The sequence below is a fragment of the Triticum aestivum genome, chromosome 3B (genome assembly GCF_018294505.1).
Source record: "Triticum aestivum cultivar Chinese Spring chromosome 3B, IWGSC CS RefSeq v2.1, whole genome shotgun sequence".
Classification (NCBI taxonomy): Eukaryota; Viridiplantae; Streptophyta; class Magnoliopsida; order Poales; family Poaceae; genus Triticum; species Triticum aestivum.
The window spans coordinates 68,218,081-68,233,672 of NC_057801.1; the positions used below are offsets into that span (position 1 = coordinate 68,218,081).

The following is a 15,592-nucleotide window of genomic DNA, read 5'->3' on the forward strand; positions in this document are numbered from 1 at the left end:
CTTTGACAGAAGTAGATAGGATCGATGCACCCACCGCATAGAGCTCAATGAAGCTCGTCAATCCAGCAATACATGGCATCGGGTAGCGTCGCGACACGTCAACCAACCACGCAGCCACCATTGTCTTACCTGCTCTAAGCATGCACTTAACGTTGTTTCAGATGGAATGCATTCAACATACATGGTGGAAGAGAGTTGCCCCCAGGCCCCCAGTACTGAACCACGACGTCCACAATAAGGAGATGGAGATCATCGTCCCAGGGGTAATCAATTTAAACTTTGCTAACAATATGCGTGCACTTGCCAGAGAGGTGCATTCAATACTTCCCTACTTGAGGGGATCGCATATACTAAATTAAAATGCAGTGATCACATAACAGATTATAAATTGTTTTCTTAATTTACACACACTGTACACCTGCTTTCCCAAATCGGCATTACCATATCACCGTATATCCAACCTTTAGGCGCAACAGGCAACCTACAATTGGAGTGATGGTTCAGTAAGAAAGAACATTTAGCACAAAGAAAGATGAATTTTGAAAAAAAAAACTTGCAGTGAACACAGAAAAAATCGATGCTCGACTGACTACTAATACCATCTCAAAATATGCAAGATGCAAGATGCTTGACTGACTACTAATACCATCCAAAAATCAATGCTCAACTGACTACTAATACCATCTAAAAATAAGAGGTCAAACCAATCAAGTGAAAGACTTTTGAACTGGAATTAGACACATTGTACATCATCAATCATTAGGAGCTGGACCCCATAGAATCTTTTCGGCTTCGGTTGTATGATTAGAATTTGGCTTCAAACTAACTAAACTAAAGAGTTTTTTTCCTTGTCCACTCTTTTGTTGCTAAATTATGATCCATAAAGTTATAGTGCATCTTGGAAAGGTTATAATAGTTTTGGTTACAGGGTTGATGATATATCTATGGATATTATGTTGACTGATAGCCCATGGTTCATCTGAGCTCACTTTGGCGCGAATGCGGTGATGAAGGTTCGACCTGCAGTTTCAGATTTCCCTTGACTCATTCAGTGCAGCTTCCTTCGTGACGTATGCCACATGCTAATATCAACTTTCTCATTGTATATAAATTTTCAGGAGAAAAAAGGAAAAAGTTGATACGGTTTTCCTTGCAGCTCAATTTTCACACCCTTCCCAGGTTAATATTCACTGCTTTCTTTGGACCAACTTTATGCTGCCTTTTCTCTGCACACACCTCATCAAAACTGAACCAAGAGGCATCACATAGGTTTAGATGGCGCGTGTGAACATGGTTTAAGATATGATATTTCTTGGAGAGAGCAAACTAACCCTTTCAATTTCACGATCTATTAACTAAAATATTGATCGACGGCACATTCTGATGCTTCAACTTTGTTTTTGCCTTATTGTCACTTAATTAGGTAATATAGTAAGAAAGAATACTGAATGAGACTCGAAGGAATTTTGATGTCAACTCGTGATTAGCAGAACTTAAAATGATCTCTTTAGACAAGTATCAGATTAAAGAAACCAATATAGAACCTTATTAAATAGGGACTTAGCTGGAAGGTGAGAAAGAAATTACAATTGCTATTGGTGCAACAATACAAAATTTAGCTTAGCTATCTATCAGATTTCTTGACTCAAATTCCAGCTAGCAAAGACGAAGATTGAATCCCCAAAAATCCATGCTAAACCAAATATAGACTTGTTGATTTACCTCAATTGAATTATTTATAAAACATTATACATGAACTTGTTTTAAATACATGACAAAATCTAGCTGAGCTAAACCTTCCTGGAATCTTATGTGGATTTTTAGAGTTTAGACCAAGGAGAAATGGGGAAATAATTCGGGACAGAGGGTAGTGCACACGGGAGCCTCAGAATAGCGGGTAGCCTAGCGATGTTTATAGGAAAAAGGTGGCTTTTGTCTCATCAGTGAGTTTGTTGCCCAATGCCCGTGCTACTGATATAATGTCGTTCATGACATACCTCGCCCAGTTCAAATTCGGGATGTCATCCAAATTTTATGAGAGCCACAAAATATGTTGGAAGAATAACTACGGATCAAATGGACCTCGAACTTTATCTCACCGTGAACACCACATCAATCACATTCTAACAGGAGGCCTCAGCCATCGCCAAGGCATCTCATGGAACATGGGGGAAACTCCAAATCGAACAGAGCAACACAAAAATAGGAATCAGGCATGAGGAAAGGGGAATAAGCTAACCTGGGTAATGGGATCAGCAGGCCCAGGAGGGTGCCACCATGCCAGTGGCCTCCACAAGAATAATCTTGCACACGATGTCGCCTCAAGCAATGGATCGCCAACACCAGAACCGAAGCACTTGTTGTTCATGGTTTCAGTTATGAGATATCCCGTGAACTGAGGTACAAATCACAAATAGGTCAGCTCATGAGCTAAAGAATATAATCTTATCCAAGAAAAGATAAAATAGTTCGCAGCAACAAAGCTTTATTAAGTTCTTTACTAAGAAAGCTAACTTAGAAATTACAGCCCAAACAGAGAATAAATGGTTTAGAACAGGCATAAATCTGATCCATCTTCCATCATCAATAATAAAAACAGGAAATCTTGAAATCCTTGATCCAAACATCATAAGTCACAAAAGTCGAAGCAAACAGTGAACTGAAAATTACTCTGAAAAAAACTTTTCTTTTGTTGACTCTAAACGAAGCCCATGCCCTGTTACTCCATTCTTTTGTTGACTCTAAATGAAGCGTGATTTATATGTTCGATTACAGCCATGACTTGGCGATATTCTAAAGAATATAACTATAAGACCAGAGATAGAAAACTAACAGAGAATGCTGAGAATAGAGAACACCTGTAATATAGTAATGGTACAAAAATTTGGTCGTAAGGTTGTGTGTGGCCGACAAGGGTGGCTCAGGGAGCGCACCATGCAGCAGCGTGCGAGCGCTGCGGAAGATGGGGATGGGAGGGAGGCGTTTGCGTGCGCATTTGGTGATCAAATGGCTCAGGAGGGGACCGATCTTGGGATAGGATCAGTCAACCAACATGTAGTAGTGACCTGACCGGAAAGGTAGGATTTGCATGAGCAGGTCAACAGAGAATTATAATGTCAGCATATAGCAATAAAACCAATGAGCACTATCAAGTTACCAAAAAGAGGGCGTTTACCGACAGCTTACCGTTAATTTGCAGTCGTACCACTCAGTTAAAATTAAGAATAACCACACCTCATTCAATTATGATTCAAACAACATGAACAATTATCCGTGAAGTTCATTTCTAAACTACGCGCTTATTAAGATAGGTGTTTACCGGTAATAGGGTAAAATGATACATAAGTTTTAACTTCAGGATAGGTATTTACTGTATTTTTCAGAGATGGACATGCGGGTCACCCCATTAACTCAACAAGTAGATATATTAGCTAGCTATTGGTGTTCTCAGAAACCATAAATAGTTTAAACCGAATTATGTGTGCTTGTGCAGATAGTATAGATGTATGATGGATTCCTAGTTGCCGTGATCAATGATCAAGGAGATGCTTCTACATGCATACGCATAGAACTAAGCATTCATTCTTCTCCTTGATTCTATTCTCCTGTTAAGCTCTCAAATTTCTACACATTTATGATAGAAAAATGTGATACTACAACTGCAGTTTATATTGCTGTATTTATATGCTTCCATACACATGCTATGAAGCACGAAACATGACAAGGAAAATACAAAGGATAGCCTAAAGCAAAACAATGGGGTTAACTAAAATTTACCTATTCTAAACTTGTTTCTTTCTGAACAGAGCATCAACTCAAACCACATATAGCAGTGAAGCAACAATGATATTTTCTCTAAAAATCCAACACAGTGCCACAGACAGCACACAACACACTTAAGTACAAAAAATCATCATTTTCCTTTGAAAGGGAGGGCGTTGGTTGGGTAATGTGTACCAAAAAATCATGCCAAATTTGAACGAAAGCCTGGGCAACCACTGAGACATAAAGGAGTCAGAGGGGAGGTAAGGAGGATTGGGAGTAGGTCATCTATGCAAGGAAGATCACGGGGACCAAAATCCTACATGAGACTGAAATGGAAAGGTTGCCCAAGGCAGACAAGAATCATCGGAATCATTTTCGAATCTAAAAATGGAATATAGACAGCAGTGACGATAGTAGTAGATGCAGAATTATGCTTAAGAGCACAACTGAAATCTATATAACCGTCGTATTCATGTGCAGACATATCTTCATCACATCATCGTTTTCCAAGTATAGTTAATAAGAAATCCGATTCACATATGTCCTGGTCATCCCATTTATGCTGAATATATTCAAGGCACTTCTGTAACAATTTTTTTTAAATACCCACTGTTATCTAATATCTAGTAAACTGGGTACAAAAGACGGAGGCAAGAAGCCCATGTTCTCTCAGATCGAGTATATCCCTGTCCTGAATGGTGTATCCAAGGTTCCCCATGTCATGTTTAAGTACGAATCACTTGTTTATTGTGACATGGACCACTGATATCTGAAATATATGAAAAGACCCATCAGGGCCCAGGAAAAATATGCCCTCCTAAAAGTAAAAGAATGTCCCTGCTATTTAAAAGAAGATTGGCACTAATAAGAGGCTAAGGAGAAGCAAAATAAGCAAAGTAAATGTCTGAAAAATAAGAGGAGAGCATCTTCGACATTACCTAGATACATTCAGAAAATCAAAAGCACCTGAACTAACAACTAAAACAGTGCCCTGAAATAGAATCCCAGACATGAAGCTATAAGCATAAATAACAACCAACGCAAAATCAAAAGAAATAAAAATATGTGCATCACAAAATACTATTAGGAGATCAGGTCTACTGTACAAATATGAGGCAGCTGCCATACAATCTCTAGATGCGAAACAGCTGCATTCATAACTATATATGCATTAGCAAGATAAATCACTCTACCGATTTGTAAGCAGCAAACCAGCTCAAATGTAGTCATCATCAGTAACTCTTGCTTCGATAATAACAGCCAACCACCATGTATATCCATCCATGATACATAAAGGGGGAGAAGTAAATTACGTTGAATGAGAATTAATTAATTGCCACGCGGCTGCAGCTGCCAAACATGCCACGGTTAAATACATGGATTTTGTCAGGGATCTGGGTACATGAAAATAGACAAAGTAACAAATCAATTAGAAGGAGCCAAAACAAGCAGAGGTGGTCAGTGAGAATACCCGCAGGCGCCCCAACAGGCTATAGACACCATGTCACCGTGACATGAGCCGAGACATGGTGCCTAACATGAGCCGAGACAGGCCGGCGAAACTGTAACATGACGTGCAACATGTAAGAAAGTAAGCATCCAGGGAAGATAGGCTGGCAGGCCAAGCAACTAAATTAGAACACATACACCCATTTCTTGCACAGAGCAGTGCTTGTAATCCCTTTATTTATTTTCATTAACAAAGTGAGAATGCAGGGTTATTTTTTCATTAAAAAATGTGAGAATGCAGGGCGGAGAAGGATGAGGAAGCAACGATAGAAAGCTCTATTACCTCACACGGCCATTCGAACTAATCACCAGGAGACAAAAGAACATATTAGGCTCTAGGAATTAACACAACCTCTATTGCTTTGTTCATACACACTCAATTCTGAAAAAGGAAAACATAAGCTTCAGGAGCAAACAAATAGAATATGAAAACTGTATATATATACAGAGAAAACAAAAATAGGAACGCAAACTGTCATATTACTCCCAGGTGTGAAGAGCCAAAGCTATTTTCAAGCAGTATTATAAGCTAGCTCTAGATTTTACTCCATAGTAAACAGAATAGTTTTGTAAGGTAGCTCTAGATTTTATACGATTCAAAAAAGCAGCAGATGGACACATGATTGTACAACTGATGCATAGTCACCCTCTTCTTGGAATAGCCCACGGCTTATACATATAGATGAAAATTTCATCCAAACATGCCAGTGTTTTTAGGCCATTAAATGGAAAGTGATGCATTTTTTGTTTGTCAAGTCCCTATTGACCCACAGGGCAAACAGTGGTGTTTTACCAGGCCAACTATTTTCAAAATTTCACTAAACAGAACCCAACACCCAAAAGTAATAGAGGGACGTTCTCCTCATTAGCATACAGACTGCACAGAGGTGAGCTATATGGACTCTACAACCAGCAGCAAGTGCAAGATGTGTAGTGTGTATGCCTAGTTGCCTACCAAGTTCTACTTCATTCTACTGGTCAGAACTCTCTAAGGCGTCCGCCTTGCCTTATGCCTTACCGCTTAGGCGGTGAGGCGCCCCCCCCAGCGCCTTGCCTCGCCTTACTGCCTTAAAAACATAGCTCATCAGTTACCTACGCCATCTCACAACGCCAAAAACATCCATTCATGGCAGAGAATATATCATCCACCACCGCAACGGAAAAGGAAACATAAACGAATTAAATGAACATGTAAAGACAATAAAAGAAAATTGTGCTTAAAAAGAACCAGGTCCATACGCCTTGAGATGGTTCAACAAAGCAGTAGCATGGCAAGGATCAAGATAGAACTTCATGTCACGCTATGGTCATGCATTACTGAAACGAAAAAAGGGACGTTGAAGATAGCTGACCTCAATGCATATTTTTTTGCTGAGGGGGGCAAGACTGCTACCAGATTTTGTTTCAGATTTCAGGTTTAACCATCCACAAAAGTAATTAGTAGTCTTAAGGTTCAGTTGCAAGCTCAAAGCTGTAATCACCACAAGATTGAGTGTATGTATAGCAGCTTAGTAAAGACAAACTGAGTATATGTATAGCAGCTTAGTAAGGCAAAATTACAAACATACATAGGTTGATCATGCAACGGATATGCCAAAAAAGATTGGCTTGTACATGAATTAATGGATATATACAGGTTGAGTACTTCAGTTGCCTACAAACACATAAAATGGACAATGAATATTTGCCTACTACAGCAAAACCTCATCTCTATTTGCCTGCATATTGTGTTGGTTGCCTACAAACCAAAAATCGAACCGCAGGGATTCTGTATAGTTGACACAAACAAAATGCCTAAACTGCTTTTCTCAAGATCCCGTGACTGAAGGTCGTGGGTACCAAATTGTAATATATGAGCATTAGTACCTCTTAGGTAGCACAGAAATTCGTTGGAACTTCAACAAGAGCGGAACGGAGGCGAATACACGGGCACATAAATTAGACAAATAAATGAAAGATAAAAATAGCTTTTCTGAATAATGTAGAGGCCCAGCCACTTGTTGTTGATCTTGCAAGATGTGTTGGGATCCCACAAGAATCAAATGCCTCAGGAATCTCCTCCCTGCATGATCCAGTGCCAACAAAATTCTGAGATGATGAACACAAGAGGGAAACAAAAAGGCGGCGGCCGTACTGTGGAGTGCAGCGGCCGCAGATGGATCGAGGACCTGGTGGTTGGATGGATGACGAGGATGCCAACGACGGATGACCTCAAGGCCAACCAACGGCTCCGGCGTCAGCCATGGCGGCCCGGACACCAAGGACAAGGGCGTCCTCCTCCCCAACCACCACTTTTCCTCAGGGGCCCTGCCCCTCCGCAAGCACCATGAAGACATGCCTGCTCTGATCTCCCACGAATCAAGAGATGAGCTCAGGTTACAATGCAAAGATGAGTAAACGATGAAGAAAAAGCTCACTTGTGCCAAAACTGACCTGCAGTTCGTAGACGCGGTAGAGACGCGATGGTTTCCCCGTCAGCCAGCCGCCCACACGCGCCCCCTTCATCTCTTCTCCCTATCGAGCCCGCGGCGCGCGTCTTTCCCGTCGGTCCACTTGCTGGCCACGCGTGCGGCTCCCTCTGCCCCGATGTGGGTGGTTGAAGCTCGCCAACGGGCGTCCCCGGACCTTCTTGGGCGGCGGCTTCCTCCGGGTTGCGTGGTCGTCGGACAGAGAGGAGGGAGGCGGAATGGCGGCGGCGGCGGCTCCAAGTGCCAGTCCACCCCTGGTGGGGATCTGCTTGGCACCCCAGGGACACGATTGACCTCCTCCTCTTTCCCTGCAGTATTCTTCTCAGGCCGCTGCACCTCCCTCTCCTCTGTCCTCTCTTTGTCCCTCCTCCCCTTCCTTCACTCTTCCTCATCTTCTATCTCCCGGCCGCCGTCGCCGTCAAGACCACCGCTCTTGCCGCGTCTTCAGCTTGCTGCACGATTTGCGACGAGGTGCGCGCCGGCTCGCGCGGTTGCTGCTCCTCTGCTCCTGCTGAGTCTGGATCGAGGCCGCTCTCCTCGGCTCGAGCTCCTCCCCGGGCTCCCTTTCTCCTTCCCTTCACCGACGGGATCCCTTTCTCCTTTCCCTGTCCTTCCATGGTGTCGTTGATGGCGAGTGGACGGGGAAGAGAAGGAAGGCGAGGTGGAAGGGAGGCTGCGGCGGCGACCACGGGCTACCAGGCAGGGAGGGGCGGCGGAAGAGGGGAGAGGAGAATGGGTGGGGCGTGGGGCTCGAGGCAGGAAGGGGATTGGGGGCTAGGTTTTCACCTCGCTCTCGGGTTCTCCCACCGTCGTGGCACAACTCACATACACGCGCGCCGTGACTGAAATGTTGGGCCCGTGTGCAACGATGGCCCAGTCGTCATGCACTGAAACTTGAAGCCACAATGTAAAGTAAAACCTACGGCCAGATCTTTGAGAAAGAGGTAAAAAGGAGCAGAATTTTGACAGCGAGGTGAATCGTGTGAACCGGATCCATCGCGCGATGCAAGTGCGCTAGAACGGCGGGTAACGTAGGAGGCTTTATATGTTAGATTATCATAGATCTAATCACGTGTCTTCTGTTCATCTTATGCACATATGAATCGTCCGTTCCGGATCGCGAATGAATTCATGGAGATGAGGACATTGAGACACCGATTGCTACCCCATGCAAGAATCGGGAGAATTCTTCAACGGAGATGGCATAAATACCGGGGACGACTTTGGCAGGTATGGGCATGGCATCGATTCCAGCCCCTGATGGTCGAAACCTTCGGCCGGCGATCACCGCGCATCAGCGGATTTGGACACAGCGCACTCCAGTGGGCTCGGTGATGCACGGCGCCCTCCGGTGCAGCGCGACCATTGACCCTGGCAAGGTCGTCGGCACCGGCACATGTGGCTGGCCGCGTGTTTCTCACATGCATACTGCGAGGCGGCGGTGGCCATCAACTGGCACGCGACGCCGCAGCCCTCCACCGGCGGGGAGGCGGTGCCCAGTGCGCTTGCAGCCCTCGGTTCTGACGCGGCCTCGACCCCGCGGCGTCCCGTTCGCCGTGAGGTGAAGTGCTCAGACGGCGCGGCCTCGGCCGGCGTCTGGAGACAACCAAACCAAGGAGGAGGCGGCTGTGGCCCACGGCTCCGATGTGGAGACAGCGGCCAGCGACCATAGCGCGTCGTTCCCAACCGTTCGCGGCGCAGCGCGCAGCACGCAGCTCTCCTCCGGCGCGGCTCGCAGCCCGATGGCACAAGCGGCCAGCGGCCGATGCGGTTCTCTCCGCTCGGCCATGGCGCAGCGGGCTCATTCTCGCGGGGCGCACCGGCTACGCTCCCCGGTCTCAACCTCGAGGCGCAAAGGCGATACTGCCTCCGGCAGGCCAGTGCACGGCGCGAGCACATCTCGGCCAACGACCGGCGTTTGGAGTGACTGCTCCATCCTGCATGGCCGCAGCGGCAGCGTGACCCCTCCGGCATCGCCCGCAGCATCTTCCCCGGCTTCCACCGGCTCACCACGGCCGGAGCAATGACCCGGCGCCAACGTACTCTACGTACCGGCGGTGTAGTGGTGTACAAAGCCAAAACGAATCTTTGATTCGTAACCACACAGAGAAAGCCGATGGTGCTTATCTCTTCGTTGTTTTTCAGTTTTCCCATCAAGATATTACTGTACAACGGCATTGTTTTGCGATTGAAATTAAGTTTTCTCGCACAACAGTACTGATTTGCGATTGAAAATTTTCTTTTCTCGCAAAACAATTTCATTGCGATTGAGATTAATTTTCTCTCGCAAAATATTAATTCACTTTGCTGAATTATCTTGCAACTTGATACAACATCATCTCATTTAATTTGAGGTCTATATAATTCAAGTTGTTCACCTGAACATCAAGATTGCACCATCATTACTATTCATTATGATAGTGGTGTATTTCTGTTGAGTACGATGTATTTCGGAATGTATGTATCTTCATGTTCGCTACATGTCGAGATTAATACGTCTATTTGCAATTGAGATTTTTAATTTCTTGCAAATAAGAATGCAAAATTCAAAGTGATTTCTTCAAATTGATGTATTGGGATCACAGGGTAGTCATATAGATCCAATGTCTTCATAGATTATCAATGACTACTGTTGAAGTCTATATTTTGTCATTTTGACATTATAATTGCTTTACAAAGTGCTCTCCAACACATTTTATTAAGTCATGACATAAGACATTATGAGTGAGTATCTACTAATTTCATCAGATTATACTCTCTAGTGTTGCGAGATCTACTCCATTTTGAAGATTATCTTCAAGGTGTCATATTTAGCAATTTGAGGTTCACGCTAATGGTTTCAAAATAACTTCTCGAAATACTCATTGATTTTGCTAAGTTCATTACAACATCAACCATGATGGTCCTTAATTTACTGGTTGTAAATTAATTATCTTTGGTTTACCCATAGCGGTAAAATATGGCTATAGAATTTGAGGCATTCGCTCTCAATGGACACCACTGCCCTATCTGGGCCATGGACATCATGACCGCTCTTGTATCCCGTGGGATAATGCCTCTGGTCAGGATCACACCGCTAACAGAAAAATGGTGTCTTATATATCATAAGGCATTAGATTCAGATCTCGACATCTGATTATTCTATATCAGCAATTTCTGGGATACAATGAACCTCAAGGGCAAAAGTTTGAATCTTACTTCAACCTTCAATCCGACATCACCAGCTGTGACGGGACCCTATGAGCATGGAGAATGTGATGGTTGAATATGCCTCAACCGACATGTTTGGAGACTATGAATAGTCTTTCAATCTCCTGAGTGGTCAATATAATTAATGTACATTTATGATGTTGTAACAACAACATAAGTATTGTTGTCATCGTCATATATTGTATATCACAATATATTGTATCAGCACTTTGGTACAAATACATTTGTATGTCTATATATCTGACAGTGATTTTCATATTGAGAATCTTCATGTCTATATATAAATTTCTATGGGAGTCAATCCGATGAAAAATGATATGTGCCTTGTGGACATATGCACCACAAACTCTATACTCAGGGAAGTTTAATGTTTCCACTCTCATTGAGAGAAAGGAGATATTTTAAAATCGCTAGACGCGATGAGGTATTTGTTGGCTCAACTCGAGTCATATTTACTATCCCTGTGGGTACTCGAGTAACGTCGGGATGCTTTATGCTTCTCAGGTTTCACTCGTACCCTACTAAACTATGGAGGTATCTGTCAAAATAGTTTCCATAGCGAAACTTATGATGACAACAAAGAGGAATAACTTCTCTTTACCATATGCAATGGATATGGCAAGCACATTCTATGCGTATCATCTGGATTGTACTACACATATGACACAACCCGTAGCACATGTTGTGTACAAGATAGTTTTCCAGAGTGTCTTGTACATGACAAACTTGGCATACTCGCCTTGGTCATCGAGACATTGGGTTGAAACCAAAACTATCAGCAATTCCATTGGTTTATGATTATTATGATGCTAAATTCTAACAATATTTGGATTTTGTGTGCACTGCATATGACACAGGGAAGCTAATTTTAAGGATTGTGCACCTTAAAGTTTACGCTGAACCACTCAGACTCCTTGAATGCATCAAGTCGAGGTAAGTGGTTTTTCCCAACCATTGACTAGACTATTCAGGTATCCATGGTTTTTCCAAAGACACATCTACATGATGGTCTCAAGTGTGCTTTATTCACACGAAACCATTGACTCATTATCCCGACATCGATTTCAAGCAAATCGAATGGATAGCATTTGCAGAATTCTCCTTGAGTGCCTTTTTCTATGGCCCTCGGATTGAAGTTTAGCAATTTGTCCTAATGTCTAGACTCAAAATGGTTTGGTAGAATCCCATCCAAAGAATTGAGCTCATTGCATGATCTTTACTTTGAAATTGCAACTTACCAACTTTACGTTGGAGTCATGAAGTTTTACACGCTCATGACCAAACTGCATAATTTTATTCCCCTCTATCTTTGATACGTGGAAATCTACCAAGTATTTCCTATCTGCAGTAATTCGGTTACACACCGATATCATCACCCCGACATACATCATTGGCCCCTCAACATATAGTTGGGATCTATGTGAGGAATAACTGTATTACCGTCAATACCTCAAGCCCCTCACATGGGGAGTTATTCAAGGCTAGTATGTTGATTCAATGAGGAATATTTCCAGGCATTAGGGGGAGAATTCAAGTACCATAAAGAATGCCAGGAAATTAGTGGAATGTTCAACACATTTCTGCCTCATATCCACGTAATCAAAGAGCTGAACCATGTGTTCAGAAGATTTGCAACATATTGCAAATAACCTGCCAGATTCATTTACTGACTATAAAGGTGTCACACAATCCTACAACCCTGCAAAGTATGCCTGAAAGAGTGGAGGTACCAACAAAATCCACTCCACTCCCCGTTCAAAGCAACAGGGGGAGATGTATGGCATAAGTACATCAGGATTCAGCTTCTCGCAAGCAAGGATATCAAGGCCTGTGAATCAGTAAATGCAAGTCAACTTCACGTTGGCAGACACCTAATGGGTAGTATACACCCAGTGGACGGGAAACCTCCACCAACCCAGGTCATAGTGCACACAATGACCGGGATATTGGAATACCCGACTTAGCCGCATTGGGAAATCGCAAGCAGTCACCTTGGGTAACGATATTTCCATCAACTCTATATTGATATATAGATTCTGGAGAAACATATAACCGGAAGTCTGCAATTGTCGACATACATTTCTCAACTAGATTGCAAAACCTTTCACATGATTCAGGTCCAAAGACCATGGCCATGGCAAAGTGTGAACAACACTCGGACTGAACTCAAGCAAAGGGTATAATCTAGGTAGAAATGATCTTGCTCAATAATGGAAAGATATTCATAAGCAATACCTACACCAGTTTTCTTCTGGAAATAGAATTGAGAACAACGAGGTGGTGAAACAAAGAGCAAGTATTGTAGCAGAAGGGTTCACGCAGATAGCCAACTATTCTCCAGAGATGGAATCTCTTTCCGATAACTTATTTCATTAGCAGTACAAAATCATCTATCACTGCAGTTGATAGATGTAGTGATTACATATCCAGGTGGATCACTAGATTCAGACATATATGATTGTTTCCCGATGGAATCTCAATTCTGAATCGAAATACAAAATGCAACATACATTGTGTAAAATTAGTAAGTCACCATACGACTTATTGTTGTCAGTACATATGGTACAACTGACGTAGTGAGATCCTTATGCACAAGGGTTACTCCTACAACGATGATTATCCATGCTTGTGTGTCTGCAATGATGACACATGTAATCATCTAAATGATGGAGTTTAAAATGAAGGATTTGGGTAAACCAAAATACCGCTCGTTACTACAACTTGAGCACCTTCATTCATACATTATGGTTTACTATGTTATCTATATCCAAAATATATTGGAGAATTTCATTGTGGACAAATCTTATCCATCCATAACTCTCATGGTAGTTCATTCTCTAGACGCAGAGAAATATCGATTTAGACCAAGAGATGATGGAAATGAGATATTGGGACTCAACGTTCCATAAGCCATTGGATCCACCAAACACGATTGGTTGGTACTCAAGAATATCTTTCGATATCTCCAAGGCATCAAACATTTTGTCCTGGTTTTTCAGTTTCATAGAAATGTGAACACCGATATCATTGGATACATCGATCAGATCCCCACTATGTCAGATCGTAGACAAGCTTAGTGTTCCTACTAGGTGTGGTAGCCCTCTCATGAAGAGTCTTCGAAACAGACATCATGGCTACATCCACCAACCATTATCTCAAAGATAATTTTGCTTGTGTTGCCCGGATGCAAACATGTTACATAATAAGCAATATCACTATATTGCATATCTTGCAAGTCAAATCATGTGACTGATTTGTTCACCAAGTCTCTACCAACTTCTACATTCCGAAAATATGTTCATGGAATTGGTATATGACGGCTTCGGAATTTGCAAGAATCAGGGGGAGTATCTTCCTGAATTGTTCCTGTTAAAAGCATCATATTATACTCTTTTTCCCTTCATGAGTTTACTTTATAGGTTCTCATGAAGGTTTTTAATGAGATAATATCAACACAAGACCATATGTCATATTTTCTGTTTTCCCCACCGGTTTTTTTAAGAAAGTATATAAGACATATTTATTGTCCTTTAATTCTATGGGTTTTTCTCATATTGAGTTAAACAGACAATAATCATTATATGTTGCATCATTTTCTCCTTATTTTTCCTACTGGGTTTGAACGAGTTTTTGGCAACATATCAAACACCTCTATCCTCATTTTTCCCACAGGGTTTTGGAGGAAACTTTATCAAGATGATGTCTGCTCACAAGATCAAGCATTGATTAGGGGGAGTGTTAGAATTAATTAACCATGTGTTAATTATGGGATTAATCCATGCTTGTACTAACCGCAGGCAGTTGTAAACTGCCGCGTTGGTTCCTGCCAAACATGCACCTCCTCTGAACAGATACCTTTTCCAATGGTGTCCTTTCCCTTGTATAAATAGCAGATGCCATCTAGTAAAGAAGATAGTTGATTCATTTTTCCTCTCAACAGTAAGCAACGCATTAGTGTTTTCTAAAAACTGCCAACACAATGTTGGCGGTTTTTTGAAGAAAAAAAACGAAAAGTGGTGTTTTTTTGATTTAGGGTCCCCAATTGTGGTGGTTTTTCGCAATTTACTCCATATATGCGGGTGGGACAGAGACATCTCCTTGGTATGGATCACGTCAGAGCTGCCGATGAAACCAAAGGTGATGAGGAAGCTGCAAGGCAAAATCACGGCGGCGTTCTGCGGCAAGGAATTCATCACTGAGATTGATCTTGGGATGAGCGGAAGCTACATCAAGTACCTCGACTTGGTCATCAAGGAGATGTTCAAGCTGTACGCAGCAGCTACCATCTTGGTCCCTTCAGAGCAGGGCCGGTCTCGAGATTTCAGGAGCCCGAGGCGAAACTACAATCTGAGACCCTTAGTATAAATGTCTAACTATTAATCATCATTTTTAGATATAATTTTATCAAAGAAAACAATTAAGTGCATCAAAAATCCGTGTGCATATCATCCAAAATCAGATGTGTTGTCCACTACCTGATTGACATTTCAGGCCCCAAATGCATTCTTGCATTTATCGGAGTTGAAAAGCTTAAAGCAAAAACAGAACAACTTTTTGCGTGTTTTGAAAAAACTAACCATCTCCTATCACACACCTCTCCATTGCTCATTTTTCTTGAGTGTTTTAGCGTTTTTAAAAAA

The 15,592-nt window shown here is 42.5% G+C and overlaps 1 protein-coding gene and 1 long non-coding RNA gene across 29 annotated transcripts in view; one reads left to right on the plus strand and one right to left on the minus strand.

Moving 5' to 3' along the window:
- The window catches only part of LOC123068624 (uncharacterized), a 15,653-nt gene extending 798 nt beyond the window's left edge, over nucleotides 1-14,855 (plus strand). The window contains exons 2-5 of one of the 2 annotated variants that reach the window (XR_006431896.1): nucleotides 162-263; nucleotides 929-1,013; nucleotides 1,119-1,179; nucleotides 14,625-14,855. This is a non-coding gene — a long non-coding RNA (uncharacterized lncRNA). Of the gene's footprint in view, nucleotides 1-161; nucleotides 264-928; nucleotides 1,014-1,118; nucleotides 4,583-14,624 lie in introns of those variants that run through there. The other variant, XR_006431895.1, reaches the window with a different exon arrangement.
- Nucleotides 253-9,278, minus strand: LOC123068622 (uncharacterized). 27 transcript variants are annotated; one of them, XR_006431876.1, is made up of 8 exons: nucleotides 7,708-9,275; nucleotides 7,443-7,617; nucleotides 5,558-7,336; nucleotides 5,237-5,327; nucleotides 4,959-5,115; nucleotides 4,704-4,756; nucleotides 2,240-4,534; nucleotides 253-481 (listed from the first exon to the last, which is right to left on the minus strand). XR_006431876.1 is itself a non-coding variant. In XM_044491235.1 (3 exons), exons 1-3 carry the CDS (start codon nucleotides 8,132-8,134, stop codon nucleotides 7,134-7,136), a joined length of 834 nt encoding a protein of 277 aa, XP_044347170.1. In that variant the 5' UTR covers nucleotides 8,135-9,273; the 3' UTR covers nucleotides 5,476-7,133. The 27 variants fall into 27 exon arrangements, 1 of the variants encoding a protein (XP_044347170.1); XR_006431885.1 differs by having other exon boundaries at nucleotides 2,240-2,395; nucleotides 7,708-9,269; XR_006431888.1 differs by having other exon boundaries at nucleotides 2,240-5,109; nucleotides 5,558-5,656; nucleotides 6,293-7,336; nucleotides 7,708-9,277.
- Nucleotides 14,856-15,592: the final 737 nt, after the last annotated feature.